Source organism: Dichotomopilus funicola (genome assembly GCF_033296635.1).
Source record: "Dichotomopilus funicola strain CBS 141.50 unplaced genomic scaffold C8A04scaffold_111, whole genome shotgun sequence".
Lineage (NCBI taxonomy): Eukaryota > Fungi > Ascomycota > Sordariomycetes > Sordariales > Chaetomiaceae > Dichotomopilus > Dichotomopilus funicola.
The window spans coordinates 36718-59225 of NW_026944132.1; the positions used below are offsets into that span (position 1 = coordinate 36718).

The following is a 22508-nucleotide window of genomic DNA, read 5'->3' on the forward strand; positions in this document are numbered from 1 at the left end:
AGATAGAGAACAACCCACACGCATGGGAGCCAAAATCTATATAATATTCCCCTCAACCTCCCTCTCCCATCCCAACCTTCTCGCCACCACCATCACCAGCATAAGCCTCGTTCACACTCCTTCAGTCTAACCAACCCAACTTCAGTCAGCTTCTTCAAGCCCCACCACCCACCACAACCACCACCATCTCAAAATGCAGATCACCAGCCTCTTCACCCTCCTGGCCGTCGCCATGACCGCCTCGGCCCTACCCTCCTTCGAGACCCCCGCCCGCCGCGGCGGTGGCGAAGGCGAGAAAGGCGCCGACAACCAATGCACCAACGAGACGGCCAACGTCTGCTGCAGCGGTGGCATTCTCGAGTGTGTGGTGAACATCGCCGGCCCTTGCAACGGTCAAGCGTACTGCTGCAAAGAAGACAAGCTCAAGGTAAGTTTAAGTTTGAGTGTCCACCCCCCAAGGAGAACACGAATTAGTGGCTAACTGGATTCTCCTTTTCTTCCCATTTTCAGGGTACCACCCTCGCCGACGTCGACCTCAGCTGCCTCAAGGTGTTGTAAAGAGACATCCGGATACCGGTCTCTCTCGACAATCCCGGGGCCTTTTTTTTGGTCGGCCTTGCCCGCCCCCTTCTTTTGATTACCGAGGCGGAGCATCACAAACCGTTCATACCAAGATGGAAAGGGAGAAAAGCAACAACCAAAAAAATCATCTTCTTGCAAGGGACAAAGTTGTGTGTGGCTTTTAACGACGGGAGTGATACATTGCTCTTGGGATCCGACAACGCCGCCAGCTCAATTCCCGGCATGCCGGTCAACAGGCTACCATCTTTCTCTCCTTATTTTATTTCATTGTATTCTTTCATTGTCTCACTGGCTCTCATTTGTCTTCACTCCTGTACATCTCCTGCCTAGTTTCATTCCCGTCCCTCTCTTGAAGCAAATGGGGTTGAAGCTGGCAAGCTGGATAGGACACATTCTTTCCAAAAATTCGTTTTATTAGGGATAATTAAATAGTAGGATATGCTCGGTAATCAATCCAATAATATGTGACGGCCACCTTGATACTTCTTGATCAACTGATGAATCCCACTGCTTATTTGTGTCAATGTACGAGGACAAACAACCCTGGCCATACAACCCGCCGTTGTGGGACAAGACAATGGCTGATTCCAATCAAATACGTCAGTAAAGAAGAGAACCTCACAAGTCGCTCTCACAACGTGGCGGCTTGACAATAGGGGTTGACAATGGAGTTTAATGTTTGTTGTGCTACATACAAGCCCATGCGGTAAACATTTGATAGAAATGCGAGTGATAATTCAAGGGGGACTAGAGCTGTTGTGCTTAGCGCAAGTAGCAAGCCGTACAACGCTGGGACCTGACGCACAGAGACAAAAGAAAAACAAACAAGCGTAAAATGGAACCACTTGGACGAATGTGAATGCAAGAAAAATGGGCAACGTATTTATAAGGACTACCTGTCGTTACCTATCTTTGCTGTTTTGGTGATTCAGGCGTCGACGTGCTGCTTTCGACGAACACAGGCAATTCGGGCGACACCATCCATGGTCCCATTCCAGAAATGACCAAAGGTTTGTCGGATGGAGCCCTGCCGGCGTCGCTTGAAGGGAGGGGCCGGGCCTGATGGAGGAGAGTGATCGTTGGACCGTCTACCGTTGCTACCGTCTTGCTAAGACCGTGCGTCGATGGCGGTGTTCGACATGTCGACCCCGTTGGTGCTGGGCTTGTTGTCGAGAGAGTTGTATACATGGTCCTTGGAGATCGGATCGTGGTTCAAAACTTTCGTGACATCGCTAAGTACAGGGTCGGCAATGAATTTGTTCTCAGCCATCCAGGCTGCGGTCCACCAAGGGCGATGCTGGAAAGTGGCAACCTCTAGCTGCTTTGATACTCCTTGCTTGTTCTTGACCCTCATTTGGGTCTTGGGCGAGCTGGCATCAAAAAGAGGGCCGACAATGCTGTGGTACTTCTGGCGAGAAGGACCCATTTCTCCCACCCGGCGGAGCTTGTCGGCTGTGATGAATTCGTCGTTAGGCGGGATCCCACGGGCAAGGTGGACAAGGGGCGTCGGACGCCAATCACGGTCGGATAGCCAGGCCGGGCGTGCGTCGTAGGCCTCGTATGCGGGGAGTATGCTGACCGACTCCCAGTCGACGACGGCAGTGAGCTTGAAAGTGACCGGATCGAGAAGGAGGTTGTGCTCGGAGAGATCATCATGAAATAGGATTCCAATGTCTTCCGGACCATTGTCGTGCGGGACAAGATGGGGGATCAATGCCTTGAACTCGTCAAAGAGCTTGTAAACGCGGTCCTTGTTGCGGTCCAATTCCCGATCATTCTCGCAATACCAGGCTTGTCCTTCGATAGGAGAGAGCTCTTGTAGCCGTTTTTCAAGGAGGGCTACACGCATGTCAACCCATTCTCGGGTAGTTTCGAATGGCCCTCGTGAGCCCGGGTAGTACACGCGCTTGTCAAAGAAGAATTCTTGGGAGACGAGACGACCGAGAACGAAACGACCATCGTGGCCAATGTCCTTGTCAACAGCTTTGTCGTCAATGGGAAGTTTGGATGGAATCGATGTATCGGATGGAAGGACGTGTTTAGCGACATCAGAGAAGTACAGGTTACCAAACTTGCTGAATCGCAGAGAAACCAGCTGCTTTACGTGTGCCGCCAACTCAGCGAACACCTTGACACGCGCTTCGTCAGGCATGGAGCTCCACAGTGTACGCAGCGGCTCACCGGGCATTCTCTCCATCAAGATCCATTCGTAACCGAGTTCGTTGTCGTCGCTCGAGGAGAAGGCGATCACTTGGGGGACGGGCATGGTAGTGTGGCAGCGGATGTACTCCATGGTGGCGATCTCGCTCTCGGTCTTGTAGAAGGGTTCAACGGGGATTGAGACGCGGAAGATGTAGCGCTTCTCCCATTTCGGGTGGCTGAGACTGTAGAGACGGTTGAAAGTACCCTTTGCGAAGTACTCGATTTCAGCGTCGGCAAACTCTGGGAACTGGTGGCTGAGGACCTTGCGGATGTTTCTGATCCAAGCGGCGTCGTCATGATCGCCCGGCCAATACCGCTCGAGGTAACCCTCCTCTTCATGGCTTCTCCAATATCTGTGGAGATCGTCCGGGGGCAACTTGGGTTCGTGAATTTGCGAAACCCGGATGGGGAAATCGCCCGCGGGGAACTGTGAACCCATCTTGTCGGCAGCGAATTTGTGTCGGGCTTTGCTCGATTCGGTTTTGGTTGTTTTCGGAAGAAGAGAATTCTGTGGACGACGGAAAATGAAGCGGTGGGAAAGAGAAACTGGTCCAGGGGTTGGTTGTGCTTTCCTAATTTATATTCAGAGGAAGGAACCTTACACAAGGTGTGCGGAGGTATTAGGTTCTGTTGACAAGAATTGCTGCATGTTTTTGCAACACGTTCTTTCCTTTCACAAGCACTGTAGAGCCACAATTCTTAGGTTCAGTATCGTATCTTGCATCCACCTTAGTACCATAGTGAATGTTCCTGCCATGTCATACCTAGGAATTATCGTGGTGCTTTGAAAGCAAACGAACACTTATCACTTCGCTGTTTCACGGGGAAGTTACCTCAATCTTCTGCGTTGTCAACCCCACAGCCTTTCCAGAAGCCACTTGGTCGACCCCATTATTGTTGTGCTGGCCTCCTGTTGTTTGTGCCGAAGAAGGAACGCCTGAGTTAATTAGAGTATCGGTGTTAACCGTTACTCTGCGAGACAAAAGATTGATAAGGCTAAATTGTTTGGGCAACCCTCCACACCGATACCTCTTCGGCGGTTGGCGAACTAATTAGCGAGTAGAGCAGATGCTGAGCATCTCAAGGACACTTTTAAATCCATTTGGAGAGTTTTATGTTCATTAAGGCGATACAAGATAATCGGCCTCATTTTTATTACTGGGGCGCTCGGATTAATTTGCCGCCCACACTCAAGCAAGAGCTGATGGGCACCAATTCCCGAAACTTAGCATTCACGGGGCAAAACACAACAACTGACGACAAGAAATACAATGCAATGCCTATTGTTGAGCCTCAATGTAACTCCGGTGTCTGGTAGCCTTGCTCCGAATCAGAACAGGGCGGACACAGGTGTGCAACCGACTTGACGAGAGCTATGGTGAAATCATCCGATCTTACCAGTTACACTCGATCCACATATGGGAAAGGACTGAGGTTTGGATGACAAAGATTCTCGGCGTTTAATCCTTTCCTGTTTAGGAAATGGCTCTTGTTCTAACGGGAACCTTCAGCACGGTGCGAATAGAGATGAGCCTGCCGCAGGGTTGGCACCTCTTCAATGTTGGGTCTTGGGACCGACCACAACCGATCTAATTACATAGTAGAACCTCTTGTATGTTTTATACTTTCTTGCCTTGTCGACCTACGTTTAACCCTCCCCTGAATCACCTCCGCCCGTGGTTTCGGCATGGTTGAGTTGGCTTAACTGAGTTGCAGAGTTGCAAGGACGAATGGCAAACGCAATCAACTAACAGCGAAAGTAGTTACCTGCAGAGGCCCGGGTCGGGATCCGGAAGTCCCTCGGTAGTGGTAGGTAAGAAGGGAGTGTCTAATTATTTTTTGCCCCTAATTAATACAATCTAATCATTGTCATAGCAACATAACATAGCCCGTTTCTTACTAAACGGCGCGCCCCAAGTAAATATTCACAGGAAACAAATCAATGCTTGCCACCCAAACCCAACCGTCCCTGGCTTCGAGGGTATTAACTTCCCGCCCATGCCCGCTCAATCAAGACCGCCCAAACAACCCCTGCGGAGTCGTGAGCTTGGTCGCCAACCCCAAAAACCCACCAAACAGGCAAATCACACCACTAAACAGCGAGACCTGCAAGTAATCATTGTACTTGTCCAACAACACGCCATTGACCGGCGGGCCGACCAGCACGGCCGTCGCAGCCAGCGCCATGCCCATGCCCATGTATGTGCCCAGGTTGCGCGGGTCGTCAGTGCAGATCGACAGCGCAGCCGACACGCCCGAGATAATGGTGCCCGAGGCGAACCCAAAAGCGATCGAGTACACGATCAGACCAGCCGTGCTGACGGCGGTGTTCATGCACAGGACGATCACGGCCGTGAGGACGCCGCCGATGCCGAACACGTTGAGCTTGCCGAACTTGTCGGCGAGGATGCCGGGGATAATACGGCCAAAAGTCGAGGCGGCATTGACGATGGCGAGGAGGTAGGATGCGAAGGTCGGGTCGACTCCGCGATGGATGGCGTATGTGGGGATGTAGAAGAGCGGCATGAACATGCCGATGAAGCAGCACCACGACGCGGCGATGAGCATGATGAACCGGAGCTGGGTGAATGCGGACGCGATGAAGAAGTTGGTGACACGCGGCGGGAAGCGGGCGGATACCGCGAAGCAAGCGAAGCCGAGGAGCGGGGTGATGACGAAGGCCATGATGCGGACCGACCAGCCGAACCCGAGCGAGGACGCGTTCAACATCTTGGACAGCGCAATTGGGAAGATGATGCCACCGATGGAGCTGCCCGACACGACGAGGCCCAGCGCGGCCGCACGCTTCTTGTCGAAGTACTGCGAGACAGCCGCGAACGCGGGCACTTGCAGCATGCTCATCGCAAAGCCCGCCAGCACGCCCTGTGCGAGCATGAACTGCCAGTACTCCTTGCAGATGCTGGTCATCATCAACGCGAAGACGTACAGTACCGCACCGGGGCGGATAACCCAAACGCCATAGCGGTCGAACAGCGGGCCCGCGACGGCCCCGCCAGCGAACTGGATGAAGGCCATCAGCGAGCCGATCCATGAAATCTCATCGGGTGTGTGGCCGCGCAGCTGGTGGGCCATATAGTAGGCCTGGAACACGCCGAAGGAGTTCATGAAGCCGAGGCAGGAGAAGAAGATGCACGCCGAGCCGCCGACGACGAGCCAAGCCCGCGGACCGCCATCCGGGGCGGGAGGGAAGGCTGGACTGGTCCCCGTTTCGGTTTCTGTGCCGGGCTCGGCGGCGAGGTTGGCCTTGGCGGACTCGGTATCGGTGGTGGTGTCATTGGGTGTGGCCGTCTTCTTCTCGTCGTGGGCTGGTGGAAGGCCGGGGGACCCTTGAGGAACTTCTTCGGAGGCAGCCATGGCGTCGTCGGTGGGTATGCTCGTCTTCTCTCAGATGGGGTTGAGAGATGGTGTATCGGTTGTTGCGCCAAGTACAATGCCCCCAAGAATGGCTTCGTCTCCTGGTAAGACGGAAAGAACGAAAGGTCGATTCGAAGCGAAGGCGGCGGGCCAAGAGAAGGTTAACCAACCTTGGGCGTGGTCGATGGGATAAGACGGAACCCCCGAATAGGCAGGACAAAGGAAGGCCGGAGAACCATAAAAAAAATAGGGCCGGCCGGGTGAAGGACAAGGGATGCCGAGATGAGCAGCGGGTAGCGAACCTTTGGATCCTCCGGAGTTAGTGCGTTCGCTCGTTGTCCCTGGTCTTAGTTCCGAGATCTTCTGATCTGGTTAGTAGATGGGATCGAAGGAGAATTCTAGAAATGGAACGGTGGCGCGAGTCTTGGTCAAGCTTGGCTGCCGGAGAAAGGGGAGCACCAGGGCCAGAATCTGGTTTATTATTATATTCCATGAGTCCGGAGTCCGGATTGATCATCGCGCCATTGCATTACACTCGGACTGCTGCCCTCCTCGGGTCCGAGAGGGGCTTGCGTGGCTCGGCCCGCTCCTTGTTGGGCAACGTTAGTTAGTTTTGGTCTCATTTTTAATCCTATTTCTTGCGGTCCCCTGCTTCGTGGTGGAAAGGTTTCCTCCGACGCACAGCCGAAGTTGTTCAGCATTGCTGCAGCTGGGCAGCTGGATTAGTCGGTACGATCGGGCTGACTAGTCCGGACAGTGCGACGGCGGACTCGGGCTTTGGGCTCGGCGTTTGCTGACCTAATAAAAGCAGGGGTAAGGTACGGCCAATAGGAAGACACTCCGTGGGGCGCTATTCAGCCGTTGTGCGGCACAAAATCGAGCTCAAATCCTGTAGGCCCACAAATTGCCGGCCATTCTCTTCACAAAAGCACAAAAAGCCGTTTGCTCCCTCTGCGCCCGAAACAATTCCCGAGCGTGTGTTTCAAGTGCTCTCGACGCGGTCCACGCGGTCAGCCGGGTGCAGTCTGCAAGAGTGCAACATGAGCAGCGGGGCGGGAATATCGGCGATGGAGCCTGAGAAACGGCGGAGACGGCCAGCGGTGTAAGTACGAGACGGCCCAACCAGTTCCAGTCGAGTCCGCGGTGTTTACTGGATGATGGATTGATTTCGAGCCGTCGAGAATCATTTCCAACTCCAGCAGCGACTCCCCTTCCCCCTTCCACATTCCACACACCGACTCCATTCAGAACGCTGGGTTTCGACTCGTGTTTTTTCTGGTTCCATCATTTCAAGCCGGGAACCGACCTGCCCAGTTCGATCACCGGCATATCTCACCTTTCCAATCTCAATTCCCTCTGCTGTCGATACAAGCAAGCTAACTCGGCCCGCTCCTCGTCCCCCTTCCCCCAGCTCCTGCATTCTCTGCCGGAAACGCAAGATCCGCTGCGACAAACAGATCCCGTGCAGCAACTGCACAAAGTCTAAAAATGCAACGTGCGCCTACAAAGAAGATCCGCGGGCACCACGCGCGTCGCGCACTGGCGCTGCCGCTGGTGCCGGCACTGCTGGCAGCAGCAGCGTCCACACCCACCAAGGCTCTGGCTCTTTGAGTGGCAGCGGCAGTGGTGATCCGTCCCAGCTGCGCGGATCCGAGGCCCCGGGACCCTTATCTCCGAGTACTGGCGTGTCGTTCTCAGTCGGGACTGGTCATCCTCACCCTCATCATCGTCATCATTCTCACCATAATCACCATGATCAGCAGTCATACCCCGGCGGCGCTTCGTCGTCTCGGCCGACGTCCGCCGTGCCGTCGGCCGCTTACAGCGCCGATGCGCTAGCCTTGGGTCGGTCCCCCGAGGTCACTACGGGGACTGCCGGCGCTCATGGACGGCCCTCTCTCAACACCAAAAGCCGGACAGGCACGGCAGGGCCTGAGACTGGCGCTGTGTCGTCCACTTCGGCGTTTAGCTCGGCCAACACGCCAGTGTCCACGTTCACCAAGAACTCGCGGGTTGAGACCAAGGAGATTTTGTTTGCCGGCAATTTCTACTTTCACACGGAGCACCGGCTGCCCAACCAACCGCAGGCCGTGACCCGGAGCGTTACACACAAAACGCGGCTTTTCGGCCAGAGCCACTGGGTAAATGCCGTGGGACTGGTAAGTGTGGCCCCTGCCCTTTGCCCGTTTGGTTGTTTGCGGTTGGCTTTCCTTTGGTGGTTTCTGCCATGGATGGTGGGCTTTGGTTTGGGTTCGTGATTGGGCGGAAAGTTGAACAAAGACTCACTCGCTCTCCCAGCTCAATGACATGTTTGATGTGATTGAACGCCATCTACACAACGGCGAATCATCCAAAGCAGTAGTCACCGAGAAACGATGCAAGGCCCTGGGGAAGATCATCAAGGCCCGGCGGGCACCCCCGTGGCCATGCATGCCCACGCCCGAGTTACCTGCCCGGGCGATTGCCGATGCACTCGTGGAATGCTACCTCAACACGAGTGAGAGCATGATGCGCGTGCTGCACATCCCTAGCTTCCGGCGCAACTACGAAGCTGTGTGGGATCCCAGCCACACTCCCGACCCTGCGTTTCTTGTCCAACTCAAACTGGTGCTGGCGATTGGGTCTAACACGTATGATGACTCGTTTTCCCTGAGACCGCACGCCATGCGATGGGTCTACGAGGGGCATACATGGCTGTCCGCGCCCGAGTTCAAGCGTCGGTTAAATTTGTCGTCGCTGCAGAGCAATGTCTTGCTTCATCTCGCCCGCGAGGCGGCTGGTGTGGGTGAGGAGCTGGTGTGGGCTGCCATGGGAACCACCCTGCGCATTGCCATGTCCATGGGGTTACACAGAGATCCGGCCGGTCTAGGCCCCAAGACGACGTCACCGCTGGTAGCCGAGATGCGCCGCCGAATATGGAACACCATCCTCGAGCTCTTGCTGCAGTCCAGCCTCAACGCGGGCGGACCGCCGTTGATAGAGTTGGATCAGTTCGACACGGAGCCACCAGGCAACTACGACGACGACCAACTTACCGGCGAGGAGGGCGAGGCTCCTGTCCCCCGGCCAGCCGATCAGTTTACGCAAACTACCTTGGCCATTGCCCTCCGCAACCTGTTCCCGCAGCGCTTGGCCATCGTCAAGTATCTCAACGATCTATCCTCCCGCGGCGCTTACGCCGAAACGCTGAGGCTCGACACCAACCTTCGCGAGGCGTACAAAACGCTCACCCGCACGCTCCAGTCGTGTAACACCAGCGCCCAAACCCCTCTCTCAGGTGGCCAACCCCATGGACCGTCAAACCTCGACCAGCGCGTCATAGACCTCCACCTCCGCCGCTACTTCCTCGGCCTCCACCTCCCGTTCTTCGCGCCCGCGCTCCAAGAAACCGCCTTCGCCTTCTCCCGGCGCGTGGTCGTCGAATCGGCCCTCCGGCTCTGGCGCGCCGTCTTCCCGAACCCGCTCTCCCATTCCCCAGACACGACGGGGCCGCAGTGGGACCCGCTGCAACGCATCGCCATCAGCGGTGCGGGTTTCTTCCGCACCGTCGCCGTCCAAAGCTTCGTGGTCATTGCCATTGAGCTTAAGACGCTGCTGCGCGAGGAGGAAGGGTTTGGTCTCGGCCCGGGCCCGGTGGAACTGCGCCCCGATCTGCTGGTGGCGTTGCAGGATTTCAAGGTCTGGTCGTGGAAAACGATGGAGACTGGGGAGATGAACACTAAAGGGTATTTAGCCGCGTGCATGGTGTATGCCCAGGTGGAAGCGCTGCGAAAGGGGCTGGGCGATGAAGAAGCCGTCGCGCGCGTGGTGCGCGAGGCGGAAGATGCAGAGGAGAAGTGTCTGGCTCTTTTGGAGGGGATCGAAGCTAGCGGGCGGCCGCCGCATGAGGAGGTGGCGGGCGGTGTTGGTGGTGTGGGAACAGGAGGAGCAGGAGGGGTAGGAGGGGTTGGCGCGGGGCTGATGAATGGTGGTGTTGTTGTGGGTGGCGGAATCGGGGGGCTGGGTCAGAGCCAGGGCATCTCGCCTGACTTTGCGATGGAGGAATGGGATTACATGGTGAGTTATTGGTGGCGCGCCCGGGCGCAAGACCCCCTTCCGTTCTGGGAAATCAATGCATGACCGGGCATTGGTTGTGCAATCAATCAACTGACGAGGCGATAGATGACGGACACGATGTTTGATCCGGCAAGTCAAGAGCCGTTGAGTTGGGTCTTTCAATATGGCCTGGCCTGATTTCACGGCCGGCGACATTACCTATCAGTATTCGTATCTCGCTCGCTTATCTATCTTACCAGCGGCCCGACCCGACGGTCCCCGAGGAGAAAGCGAGTCGGTCGCGTGCGTAAGACAAATGACGTTGTCCACGGAACCATTTAGAAAAGGTTGCAAAAAGCAGGAGTTTGGAATGCGAATCACACCGCTTTGTACGATCAATGTACACTACGGCAGAGAGACGAACAGGGTTTCTCGGGTTGAGAGGCTGGCTGAAAAGATAACAGTCCGGCCTGTGTATTGTACGTACGATATACCCCACAAACTGTTTTTGGTTAGATCGTCTCTCCGTTTGTCCGTTATCTCTGCATTCTTTTGTGTCAGATTTTCCCCTCCTTCCCCCGGCGCCTGCATCACAAGCTCAATTCAACAAGTTGTGTTTTTTTTGTTGGTTCAATACAAAACAACGGTTTGCCGCCCGTCCTTTCCCCGCCCGTGGATTTTTGCCTCTCTGAGGTGTCTCTCGCTTGCGCAGGTCCCTTTCCGATTTCTCCCGGCCACCACGTCGGATGGAAGAAAGCACCCGCATTTTTTATCACAAGCGCGCGGCGCGCCCACCTACCTTAGTGCCATATTGTATGTCCAGTACATACGGCCCAAGTACCCGGTTTTGACTCACATGCACCGTGCCGCTTTGTGTCAACGGGAAGCTCGCGAACCGGCGGTTCCTTTCTGTTTCCCCTCCTCTCTTTTTCCCCTGTCATGTCCATTTTTGTTCCACCTCACAATCCCCCGGCTCCCGCATCCTCCCGGCCGCCTGGCCCTAGCTCTTTTTTCCATGTGTGATTGCGGGAGCGGGTAGTGTCCTGGTCTTGATGGTGGGTTGGGCAGCATTGGCAGCGGGCCCTCGCGGAAAGGGCCCTTACGGGAACTGCCCAACGTGGACAACACACCACGCACTTATACCAAAGCTGATCCGAACCCCTCCTTGCCGCTGCGACTCTGGCCTGCAGTAGAAATTCGTGCTTAATGGGACCGTTCCTTCCTTTCCTTCCTCTTGCTCAGGTGTGGTGTACCTCGGCAGCTTTTTTGTTTTGTTGACTTCTTTTTGAACAACAAAGAAAGATTTCATAGTACCAACCGACCAACCGACCTTGGCGCAGAACGTATTTTCGTGCATCTCATTCGACCATTCACCGCGGCTGCAGCTCCGCGCTTCCATCTCACGAGACACACTCCCCAATTCATTTCATCGCGATATCAGCTCAGGCGCAGTTAAATGTTGGTAGAGAAGGGCACCAGAATGCTCTCCTCCAACCTCCCCCGAACGCCCATCCACACCCACAACAATCACAACGATTTCAACAATCCCCACGCCGACCCCTTCACATCTCACCACCATCATGGCGCAACCGGCTCCTCCACCACCATGAACACGGCGGATGACCCGTTCCAAGCCCTCTACGACTCCCTTGCCAACCTCACCCTAACCATCAACTCCACCCCATACGCCCATCCCGCCGCCTCAGCGGCAGCAAACGACGAACACCATGAAAACTACTACGACTACCACCGCCACGATCAAGCCTTGACACCTTTCCAACAAACCCGCCACTTTTCTTCTTCCCTTCCTGTTCCTACCCCTGCTGCTCCTATTACTACAGCTGCGCAGCAACACGCCAAAATCGAAGTCACCCCCCTCTTCCCCGCCGGCGAAAACGTCGTATTCGCCCACTCCTCCTACTTCACCCGCGCCATCCCACTCGCCCCCTTCGGCTCGTCTTACCCCGACCTGCCGTCTACGGCACGCGTGCGCGGCGAGGCTGCGCGGCTGGGCCTACTGCCGTCCGCTGAAGGGGGACCGGCAGTAAAGTTGGTGCCGTTTGGCCATGGGAGTGCGGGCGGATTAAGGCTGTTGGTTAAGTACGGGCCGGACTTGGATACCCCCGCTCATGTGAGGGGTGTGGGTCATGGGCGAGGGGTGTATTCGGGGGGTGAGGGTGGGGTGTCGGCTGCCGAGGGGAAGGCGATGATGTTTGTGCGGCGGATGTTGATGGCGGCCGGGGATCGGGCGAAAGAGCAGCGCCGGAGTGGAGGGGACGGTCAGAGCCAGGATGGGATGGCTATGGATGTGGAGGAGGAGGAGAGTGTGGTGCCGGTGCCGGAAGTGTTTGGTTGGCGGCGAGATGCTGAGACGGGGGAGCGGTTTGTGTATATGGACATGCCTGAGGGGGATTTGCTGGAGGAGCGGTGGGCGGGCATGAGTGAGGTGGAGCGTGAGGTGGTGGCCACGCAGTTGAAGGGGATTGTGGCGGAGTGGAGGCGGCTGAAGTTGGGCGGTTCTGGGTTTGTTGGTATGTTGTCCTCCTGGTTCTCATTTTTCTTCCTTTTTTTCTCGCTTCTTTTTTTTGAATTTCCTGCCAAGCAAGATACTAACAACCTCCCAGGCAGCGTCGACAACGGCCCCCTCCACGACGAAATCTTCCAACGCAGCACCCACGCCGGCGCTCCTCCCGCAGGCCCTTTCCCCACCGTCGCCGCCTTCCACGACTACTTCGTCTCCGTCGCCGTAGCCCTCTCCCAAAGCCGCCACACCGGAGGCTCCCACTCCAACTCCTCCAGCGCGGGTCCCTACGCCCACGAACCCACTCCCACCACCCGCTACACCCCGCACCACCTCTTCCCCTCCGACATCCCCGTCGTCTTCACCCACGGTGCGCTCCACCCGCGCAACATCATCATCTCCGGCGGCCGGGGCGGTAGCGGCCCGCCGCGCGTGGTGGCTATCCTCGGCTGGGACCAGGCTGGCTGGTATCCGGCGTACTGGGAGCTTTGTAAGGCGCGGGCGGAGTGTGCGCGCGGAGGGCGGCTTGGGGGTGGGTGGGAGAGCAAGTATTTGTCGTGGATTTTGGATGCGGACGGGTTGAATGCTGAGATGCGGGGCTCGTGGAATGCGCGGGCGCTGTGCCAGTATTGGGATTATTTTGTTGGTTTGATGTGAGACCTTGCGTATCTGCCTCGGTGGAGGTCGATCTGAATGAGGCTGATGGCGGTGCCACTGGCTGGCTGGCTGATAATCAGTCGGCTACTGCCGTGGCACGCCGCTTGGCCGGCTGAGGCTTAGGTACTTTGGGCGGTACTCTGTAGTTCGTTTGAAACCGGGCGTTCTAACTTCTTGGGAATGTGGATTGAAAAATCGACAAAAACGTACCCCCAAAAAACAGGTTAAAATAAATAAAAGCTGGTGCCTCAATCTTTCGCGATATATGTGTGTGATTCAATCCATCTGACAGTACCAGGTACCTTGGAGATACAGTTCTGGCTTACAAGGACGGAATTCACTCTGAGCATTCCCGGTAGATGCTAGCTAAAGATGACTGACTGCAAGACACCATTAACTACTCACATTGTGCGAAATCAAGTCTCACCGAGGTTGCATCGAGTCCTTACAACAAAATACTGTTGAAAGGTCAAAGATACACCCGAGGTGATGATTGAGTTCATTGAGGCTAACAAACCGTAGAATGGGCAGGTTTATAGCGGCTGGCATTGACGCAGTTCCCCGGCGGGACCGTGGACGGAGTAGCAGCAGTGGCATTCTCCCAGCTTAACCTCAAGAAGCGGACATAATAGTTCACGGCGAAGCAGAATGGGTGTGTATCTCCACTGCGTGTCCCCTGCCTTTCATGTTCGGCGAAATTTCTCAGCGACACTACAAAGGGCAAAGAGTCCGATTTCGTCGTCCGTTAATTAAGACTCGACGGCAAAAATATGGAATGCAAATTGATGCTAATAGTATTTCGGTGTTCAAGTGCGGGTAATTAGGCGATCAGACCCCTTTACAAGGGATCCTCAAAGTGCCTGCCAGGTAAGCTGGAGCGACACCGAGTTCGACGCGGTATAAACCGTGGCTTGCGTCGACCCCGACGGAACCGCTGTCGAGTAGAACGTCGCGCTGCCAGAATACGTCACATGCGTTCCGTCATACGAGAAAACAGTTGCGCTTGACACCGACGACGAGCAGGTCAGAGCACCACTTGCGATGGCGCACTTGCCCTTGCTGGATGAGAGGGTGAACCCGGAGCCTGTGGGCACGTGAAAATGATTAGTACCTCTACCTAACTTGCACTTAAAGGAGAGGGTGTGGTGATGAATGGGTAAGACGTACCGCTCGGCGTAGCCGTAAAGGTCGCGCACGTCCCGGAGGTGTACCATGTCCCGGCGCTGATGATACATCCCTTCTGGGACCCGCCGGTAACAGCATTCAGGTATCCGCTGCCGGACGGCACATTTCCACCAGGGGTGCCGGTCGGTGATGAGGTAGGCGAGGAGGTCGACGGCTTGGACGTCGAGGTAGGAGTCGTGCTTCCCGACTTGGGCAGGTACTTGATGCCGGATGACGGGCAGGTGGACCCGGCACCGACGGGGCTGGTGGGTTTGAAGGTGCCGCTTTGGACGGAGCCTTGGACGTTGTAATGATACCACAGCTCGTTGAGCTCGCCAGAATTGCAGTTGATGGTGACAGCAAACCCGAACTTGCCCGTCAGCGCGGCTTGGATAGCGGAGAGCGTGTAGGTGGCCGTGGTGGAGGGCACGATGCCGGCGTCCGCTAGCCACGAGTAAGACGGAAGTCCCTGGAAGAGGGCCACGGTACGGTCGAAGAAGTCGACGGCTTCCTGTGTCGGCTGGTAGCCGGAATAGCACGAAGGACGGAGCGTGGTCATGCAGGTGCCGTGCTTGCCCCACTCGTGCTCCCAGAAGGACTCATCGGTGCCCGAGTTGGGTTTCCAATGTGTCTGCATGAACGATAGGGTGTCAGGTGAGGCGGCCTGCAGAATCTGGGTGATGTTGGTGTAGGCGCGGGACGAGTCGCAGCTCGAGTCAAACGTGCCGTCGCCTTCATATATTAATTAGTCTTAATTTCATGGATTTGAACATCCCAGCTTCTTTCGCCCAACTTGCGACTTACAGTGATCAGGCCTGAGATGTGAATTAGTGATAAATACATGTACTAGCAGCGGACCAACATCATGATGGCGAGAGAAGCTTACCACAGTCCATGGATTGTCCACGAATCCGACGGTCCAACGGGCGGGTTGGTGTCCCAGAACTGCGTCTGCACCATATGTCCGCCCGGGTATTCAAGACAGCATGTGTCGAACGAGGTGGTGTTGTGACAGCTCACAGGGGCGCTGCCCGAGCAGGTGACGGAGCTGGCAACCGCCAAGCCGGCACCCACAACCCCAAGAAACAAGTACCGAGCTGCCATTGCCGATATGGTCGTCCGGACACGTAGGAGCTTTGACGGGAAGGAGGTGCAGATATAACTCTGGAGTATCTGTCACAAGACTGACATGGAACGGCAGCCAAGTTGGCCAAGGCGGATCGGCCCGGCTATATATCTGTGCGACCTTCAAATCTCATCAAGGAGATCATCGATCACTTACCAAGATTATCGGTACATTGACATGTCTCCCCGCACGTGCCCCACACCCATTGGTATGAGTGGAGAGTAATATCGCGGCCAGCTCCTGGCTGTCAGACATCTCAGGAGTCGGAGCTATCAATCGAACGTGGTTGGTGGGAGGCTTGTGAATGGTTGGGCAGCTTCCCGTTCCAGCTTGAGGCGCGTACCCACCGTGGTGTTTCCAGTGTCGCTCTGTCGGCTTCGGTGACCCAATAGGGGAGGTGGGGGTTTGCCAGCGGCAAGCAATGAAAGCTACACAAGAATAGAACCTGCAAGGGGCGCGCCACCCTCGCAGCAAGCTTGTCCTTTCCCTCTTCAGGTGGCCTATGTACCTTCAAAGGGACCATGTGTATCCGTATGACATATGGAATTCGGGATTCTGGAGTACCTTCGGTGTGTGCTTGTGTCCTAGGAATCATTTGTGGGGTCACCTCCTTGCAATTTGGCAGGCCACCGATAACCCGTTGTGCTCCAACGTGATAGGTCCTAGGTTAGATTCAGGCCGGAAAGGTACTTTGTACTTTCTTGAAAGCGGCCGTTCTTGGGCATGTGGATTGAAAAATCGACAAAAAAGCACCCCAAAACGGGTGAAAAGAAATCCAGGTGTTGCCTCAAAATTTCAATTAGGGCCATGCGATTTGATCCATCTAACAGTTCAAGGCATCTGAGATACAATTCTGGGCCAAAAGCAAGCAAGAAGGCCAGCACACCAGGAACTAACTCCATGCACCTTGGTCCCAGATGCGCCACATCTGTGGCGCTCTTCCTGCGGCTGTGTCACCATGACTTCAACTGGTAGTGCAAAGCTCCTTTGCGAGGTCGCTCTTGCCATTATCAGAGTCACTGCCTGGTATTTAAACACCCTCCTGTTATGTGGGTCGATGCGGTTTCTTCGATATGTGCTGCAATTCTACTCCAAGGTCTACTCGGTCAATTGCAACCAGATGATGATGATCAAGTCCAACGGCGGCAGCGGCACGGCTGAGAATGTCAAGTTCGACAATTTCATCGGGCACAACAATGCCTACTCCCTGAATATCGACCAAGCTTGGGCATCCATGACCCCAGCTTCAGGCAGCGGCATCCATCTGAAGGACATCACCGTCTCAAACTGGAAAGGAGACTGCGCCAACAGGGTGCAGCGAGGCCTAATTCAGTTCAAGTGTGCTGCCGGCGCGCCGTGCACCGGCATGACTGTCAAGGATTTCTCTGTGTGGACTAACGCCGGCTCGCAAGTCAACTACGTCTGCAACAATACTTACGGAACGGGGTCATGCTTGCGAGTAGGCTCCGGGGGGACTTACTCGACCACGAGCAAAATCACGACAGCGCCGGCCGGCTGGCAGGCTCCACGGCTGCCGACCGACCTCAAATCGAGCTTTGGGTTTACTTCCGAGATCCCTATCCCAGCTATCCCATTGAGCTTTTTCCCAGGTACTTCTCCATCGAGGCGTCTCGCCTAACACAGGGTCGAGCAATGAGGGAGGGTGAGCATTGGTGGAAATTGCTACACGCACCGCACACACATACAGAGGAGGGAGCATGGAAAACATGCAAAGAGGGAAGGGAAAACGGGGACCTTGCACTAGTACCTATCAAGAAAGATGTGCTTATAACGCGTTGTTCATTGACATCTACATATGCAGTTCTCCTGAACCATCCGCAATTCCGCTGCGAGGCGCTCGGCAGGATTAACATTGGTGGTGCAATCTTGCCCTGCTTGTTGTCCCTACGAAAATATCTAAGTTGAGCCGAAGTCACGTCTCGCAATGACTTTGCACCACTTGCGTCGCACGGAGATTTCATTCATTGATCCAGATTCAGGTATGAACTCAAGCTCCCCAAGATTCTACTTTGAAGCAGCCCAGGTCTATTACCGAGGAGTCGTATGTTCCTTTCCTCGCCTTTTCTAATTCCTGGCAAGAGGACAACTCGGGTTTCCCATCGTCTTCGTTCGTAGTGTGATTCACAATGGTGGGATCGGAGCTGGAGCCAACGTTGACGGGGGACATGCGCCATGGAACAAAAAACATAAAGAGCAGAGAGACCAAGGAGGAAGGAATAATATGCTCTGTCCCCGGTTATAATGACGTTCTAAGAAGCATGGCTCCGCAAAGCATTACCAGCAGCAGCTGTAGACTATTTCGAAGATCAGGCTTGGCATATACAAAAAGAGTGTAACAGTGAGTAAGAAGAAGAGAAAACGGCATGCATCATCATCCAATAGTATGCAGTAGAGAAATATGAGCCATGGCTTATGCGGTATTCACGGTGGACCGTTTCCCTTTCGCCGCGATCAAGCGTAGACGCCCTGCGCAATCTTCTTGGACAGGGCGGCGTCGGGGGTGATATAGGTGGATAGCGCCGGCTTCGAGCCGACAATGAGGTCGGCGACCATACGGCCAAAAACGACGGTGCCGTGGGCGTTGATGTGAGTCCGGTCGCCGTTGGAGAGATTGTACTTGTCAGCGTTGGACGGGCCGATGGCTTGAACATATTTCTTGGAGGCGTCATTGAGATCAAGCAAGGTGACGCCGACGGCCGCAGCGGCCTTCTTGGCCGCCTGGGCCACGTTGGCCAGGCTATCATCTAGTTTGCCGCTGGTGAAGGTGCGGCGCGAAAGCGACGTCAGGATTATGGGTGTCCCGCCGGCCGACTTGACCTGGTTGGCCATATTTTGGAGGTTGGTTTGGAAGCTCGACATGCTGATGCCCGAGGTGGATTTCTGGACCGATGTAAAAAGTGACGTTTTAGCAACGACTCGACAGTGACAATAGAGTACTCGGACAGAGGTAGGTAAAGGGTCTGCACCTGGTCGTTATGGCCGAATTGGATGGCCACGTAACAGTCGTACTTGGCCTTGTTGCTTTTAACCAGGTTCAACACCTTTCCCCAGTCGCCTCCAGCGACAAATGAAGCCGTCGTGGCGCCGCTGTGGCCCCTATTCTGGCCGATAGCGCCATTCCGCAGAGTGGCGAGGAAGCCGTCGCCCCAGCCACCGTTGACGGCCGTCGTGGAATCACCCGCGAGGAAGAAGGCAGCAGGCTTTGATTGCCGACTCACGGGGGTGGCCGCTACCGCAAGAAGGGCGGACGCAAGGCTAGTAGCGAGGAGTAAGAGCTTCATGGTGTTGTGGTGTGTGGGTGAGATTGATGGTACCTAATTCCGAGTTCTGTGGCGATGTCGATGCGATGACAGAACAGCTTCCCTGCTTCCTGGCGACGATGAAGCCTGACTTATTGCGCGAGATGCCCCGAGTGCTGGCCGGGCTCGCCGACGATCCTACAATTTCACTGGTCTGGAGCCTGCCCCTAGGCGGGAGAGAATGGCCCGATGAGCGACCACAATCTTCAGATCTTCCGTTTTTGTGCTAGGCCGCGGCTGGCCGATATTACCTGCATGCGACACAGACGTCGCGGAGGGAACACTGCTCGGCTCTTGTTCGCCCGAGACAGTACACCGACTGTGCGTCGTTACTCTTGCCTGTTTTCGGTGCTCAAGTTCTGATGACTTGGCACCGACTTCGCTAACGCACAGATGCTGACGGATTGGCGGGGTTATTCGACGGCAACCATATTCAATACTGCCGTTCACCTATGCTGCAGCGCCAATCGTTAGATGCCAGACAGGGAGCCTGAGGCCCTTGCGATGGCTTCGTGCAGTGGCTTGTAGCTCGGTGACGGGCGGCGGAATAGCATCTGCCGAGCGAGCCCCGGAGGTACGGGGTCCGAGGTCCGCCGGCGACAACGGACCCCCATCGGCCGTCAGCGAGCCGACTCGGGCGGACGACCCTGGGGCACTCCCAGGCCTTCGCTTCAAATTGTATCAAACCATTCAAAAGGACTCGGGCTATTCAGATCCATTGCACTATGCACCTAGCCAAAGTACCTGAGGCGGCAAGCGGGCGCCATGGGCGAGAACTTGCCCGATGGTCAGGGCCAGGGCTGATTAGTACGAAACCCGTGTCGGTATCTGATGTGACAGACTTGCGGGCGGTCTGAAAAACATGCGTCAAGAGACAGAGACGGGTGAAGCGGTATGTTCAAAGTTTCTGATATCCAATACTATGGAATACACGAGCCCGAGTCCTAACTCGATACACACGCCGGGAACTGGGTCAATCCAAAAAGGAAACGATAAAGCGGTAAAGGCCCTGCTAAATCTTCACGTTGTCAGCGCGGCTCTTGTAGGTATGGAATGCTGGCATATCCACAAAGGCCAACTCCTAGGTAGAGAAGTCCTATATCTTGATAAAGCGAAGTAAGTACCAACTGTAGATTTATTAGTACCAATTCAACATAAAAGCTCCAAAGGTAAAGGCCTAACCTGTTAAGGCTTCTAGACTTGTAGATCTGGTAGCTGTAGCCTTACATGGCGCCTTTGCTAGTGCTGGAGAAGAACTCGACATTGTTGGAGTTCTCAACAACGATCATTGTCGCCTACGGTTCCTATTCGGTAGATGATGCTATCCAGTTGGATGCCAACCCTATTGCCGTGATTCAACGTTGCCTATATAGTTATCGCATAATTCCCAGAGGGAATGACAACTATGTCCCAAATGTGCGGGCAGAATCGGCTGTCGTTTGTCCGTTTTCCAGATTAGGAGGATAGACAATTGTTAAAGCGGTCCCAGAGGATGAAGTGAAGAATACCGATGAGAAGTTTTCAATGGCACATGGCTATCCCCGGTGTTTGGGTCGAGCTGAACACCCCCTTGGCTTGATGGAACTAATAGATCCACCAATCCCTTCCTATAAGGACAGCCTCTAATCTAAATACTCTAATCAGTACTAAAGAGATGTACAGTTTATGAAGATTTACAACCCGCCAACCCACAGAACTCTACATTTCCAACATCTTTCGATAACCCTATCCGATTCATTTCATATTATAGGCACGTTCCTTCAAAATGAAGCTCTCACTTGCAGTCTTTGCTACTACTTTAGTAGGTAAGTGCTGAGATACCTTACCTTCATCGCGAAACATCTTTACAGATCTGTCTCTGACATGACTATAGGGATCCATGGTTGCTTCCTCACTGCCCACTCTTCCACTGTGGGAAACCCCGCTGTTCAGCATTCTGAGCCCAAGGGTATGTCGAGGACCTGTCTTGCGCGCAATATGACCACTGACCCCAAGCAAGGCCACGGTGGAGCTGCGCAGTACGTGACTTGGTCGCATGGCAAATGCACCATCAAGGGCCAGCTCATGGATGGCTGCGGTGTAAAGGTCAGCAGCGCTGCTGGCTGTGGATCAGGTTCGAATCCCCAAAGTATGGATGAATCAGAATTGTCAGCTGACAGACCTTGTAGTCTCGTTCACCATCGCTCACGCAGGGTAATTACCGCAATACAAAACAAACTAGTTGAGCCCTTTGGCTGGCCGTGTGCTGTCGAGATATAAGTGCTTCGCGGAGGCCCTGAACTGTATCCTTTGTGTTTAGAGTCATACTTGAGACAGCGAGGTTGAGACACGGCCTTGTCAGCAGACCGAAATCGGTGACATCTTGAACAGGCCGCGGCGCACCTTTCGCCCGTGGGTCTTACCCCCATACCGGCGTGGTTGAGACGTCTTTCCGGCGAGAGTACTGAGATCGAATCCTACAATCGGGTGGAATAAGATACTGCAGGACGATATCGCGTCAAGCCACTTGGGGTAGACTGCATTTAAGTTTCCTTCGCATTGGAATGTTGTTTAAGTTGTGCCTCTGAATCCTCGAAATTGCATCCGGTGGTGAGATGAGGGCTGGAGGTGAGGATTTGTGCCAGGATTCCGCTAAGCGGGACAGCTAAGCCGACAGCCCACAGACTGGCCAGCTTGGCTGTCTGCAGTGGTACCGAAAGATAACAGTGCTCGTATCTTCCGTCATTGACCGATTCTAGTAGGCATCTAATCAGCAGTGGACAAGCAGTAAGACAATCAACCGCACCGCACCGCAAAAGGAGACCACAGCATGCTGTCAAGGGCGGAGAGGTGGGACGGGCTGCACCTCTTTCGGAAACCGGCGCGCGGCAGGTGCAGAAAACATCCTACTATGAAACGGGCCACGGTCCGGCCGGATGTAGTTAGCGTTACAACGCCCCTTCCGGAAACCTCGTGTATCTCGGAGTTCCTCCAGGCATAGTCTCGACCTTTCTTCTGAGGGAGTTTGATTTGATCAGCTGGGCTGCGGGGTTTTTTGGTGGCGCCTCCGTCTTAATACTCCGTGCGCCGCGAAATTCTCTCCTTATGGGGACGACATTCCGATGCCAGTTGAAGCAGGGACGTTCATCACCGTCGATTCCAGCAATCATGTAGCGGTACCGAATCCCAGATACCTATCCGCGCTAAACAGGCCCCTGGTTGGGGTTAGTGCTAATCCAGGATAAAACGACGCGTGGGACAACGCTGCCCGTCGCAAGCCATCTAGGCAAACCAAGCCCGCAGATGTTCGTACCGTTAGTTTATCCAAGCATTAGCTTGCAATGTTATAAGTAAAGGGAGGACTGGCCTAGGAAGCAAGCGCTGGAGACACTTGTTGACACCCAACAGCGCACGTCTCCAAGCAAAATCCTTCTACTACCGATCATGCGCCTGTTTTTAACATCGGTTGCGGTTACGGCCTGGGTCCTAGCGTGTGAGAATCAGGAGAGACTCAGGGGTTGATACTAAGAGTGAGGAGAGTACAAGG

The 22508-nt window shown here is 54.9% G+C and overlaps 8 protein-coding genes across 8 annotated transcripts; 4 read left to right on the forward strand and 4 right to left on the reverse strand.

The window, feature by feature from the left end:
* Positions 1–193: 193 nt before the first annotated feature.
* On the forward strand, positions 194–558 carry C8A04DRAFT_33105 (uncharacterized protein; the record flags this gene model as incomplete). Its single annotated transcript, XM_062782331.1, has 2 exons — positions 194–427; positions 511–558. The coding sequence occupies 2 exons, from the start codon at positions 194–196 to the stop codon at positions 556–558; spliced, it is 282 nt and encodes a 93-aa protein (XP_062632794.1).
* Positions 559–1690: 1132 nt separating this feature from the next.
* On the reverse strand, positions 1691–3223 carry C8A04DRAFT_33106 (kinase-like domain-containing protein; the record flags this gene model as incomplete). Its single annotated transcript, XM_062782332.1, has 1 exon — positions 1691–3223. The coding sequence occupies one exon, from the start codon at positions 3221–3223 to the stop codon at positions 1691–1693; it is 1533 nt and encodes a 510-aa protein (XP_062632795.1).
* Positions 3224–4794: 1571 nt separating this feature from the next.
* C8A04DRAFT_33107 (major facilitator superfamily domain-containing protein) lies at positions 4795–6159 on the reverse strand (the record flags this gene model as incomplete). Its single annotated transcript, XM_062782333.1, has 1 exon — positions 4795–6159. One exon carries the CDS (start codon positions 6157–6159, stop codon positions 4795–4797), a length of 1365 nt encoding a protein of 454 aa, XP_062632796.1.
* A 1067-nt stretch (positions 6160–7226) lies between these two features.
* Positions 7227–13372, forward strand: C8A04DRAFT_15890 (uncharacterized protein; the record flags this gene model as incomplete). The annotated part of the gene is made up of 9 exons (XM_062778652.1): positions 7227–7261; positions 7571–7690; positions 7784–7844; positions 7923–8261; positions 8440–10071; positions 10168–10219; positions 11958–12420; positions 12481–12729; positions 12823–13372. The coding sequence occupies 9 exons, from the start codon at positions 7227–7229 to the stop codon at positions 13370–13372; spliced, it is 3501 nt and encodes a 1166-aa protein (XP_062632797.1).
* An 851-nt stretch (positions 13373–14223) lies between these two features.
* Positions 14224–15640, reverse strand: C8A04DRAFT_33110 (uncharacterized protein; the record flags this gene model as incomplete). The annotated part of the gene is made up of 4 exons (XM_062782334.1): positions 14224–14456; positions 14540–15268; positions 15341–15351; positions 15423–15640. The coding sequence occupies 4 exons, from the start codon at positions 15638–15640 to the stop codon at positions 14224–14226; spliced, it is 1191 nt and encodes a 396-aa protein (XP_062632798.1).
* A 1079-nt stretch (positions 15641–16719) lies between these two features.
* C8A04DRAFT_15891 (glycoside hydrolase family 28 protein) lies at positions 16720–17301 on the forward strand (the record flags this gene model as incomplete). Its single annotated transcript, XM_062778653.1, has 1 exon — positions 16720–17301. The coding sequence occupies one exon, from the start codon at positions 16720–16722 to the stop codon at positions 17299–17301; it is 582 nt and encodes a 193-aa protein (XP_062632799.1).
* Positions 17302–18134: 833 nt separating this feature from the next.
* Positions 18135–18964, reverse strand: C8A04DRAFT_15879 (SGNH hydrolase-type esterase domain-containing protein; the record flags this gene model as incomplete). The annotated part of the gene is made up of 2 exons (XM_062778650.1): positions 18135–18563; positions 18650–18964. 2 exons carry the CDS (start codon positions 18962–18964, stop codon positions 18135–18137), a joined length of 744 nt encoding a protein of 247 aa, XP_062632800.1.
* A 1783-nt stretch (positions 18965–20747) lies between these two features.
* On the forward strand, positions 20748–21179 carry C8A04DRAFT_33113 (uncharacterized protein; the record flags this gene model as incomplete). Its single annotated transcript, XM_062782335.1, has 4 exons — positions 20748–20787; positions 20856–20930; positions 20982–21095; positions 21151–21179. The coding sequence occupies 4 exons, from the start codon at positions 20748–20750 to the stop codon at positions 21177–21179; spliced, it is 258 nt and encodes an 85-aa protein (XP_062632801.1).
* Positions 21180–22508: the final 1329 nt, after the last annotated feature.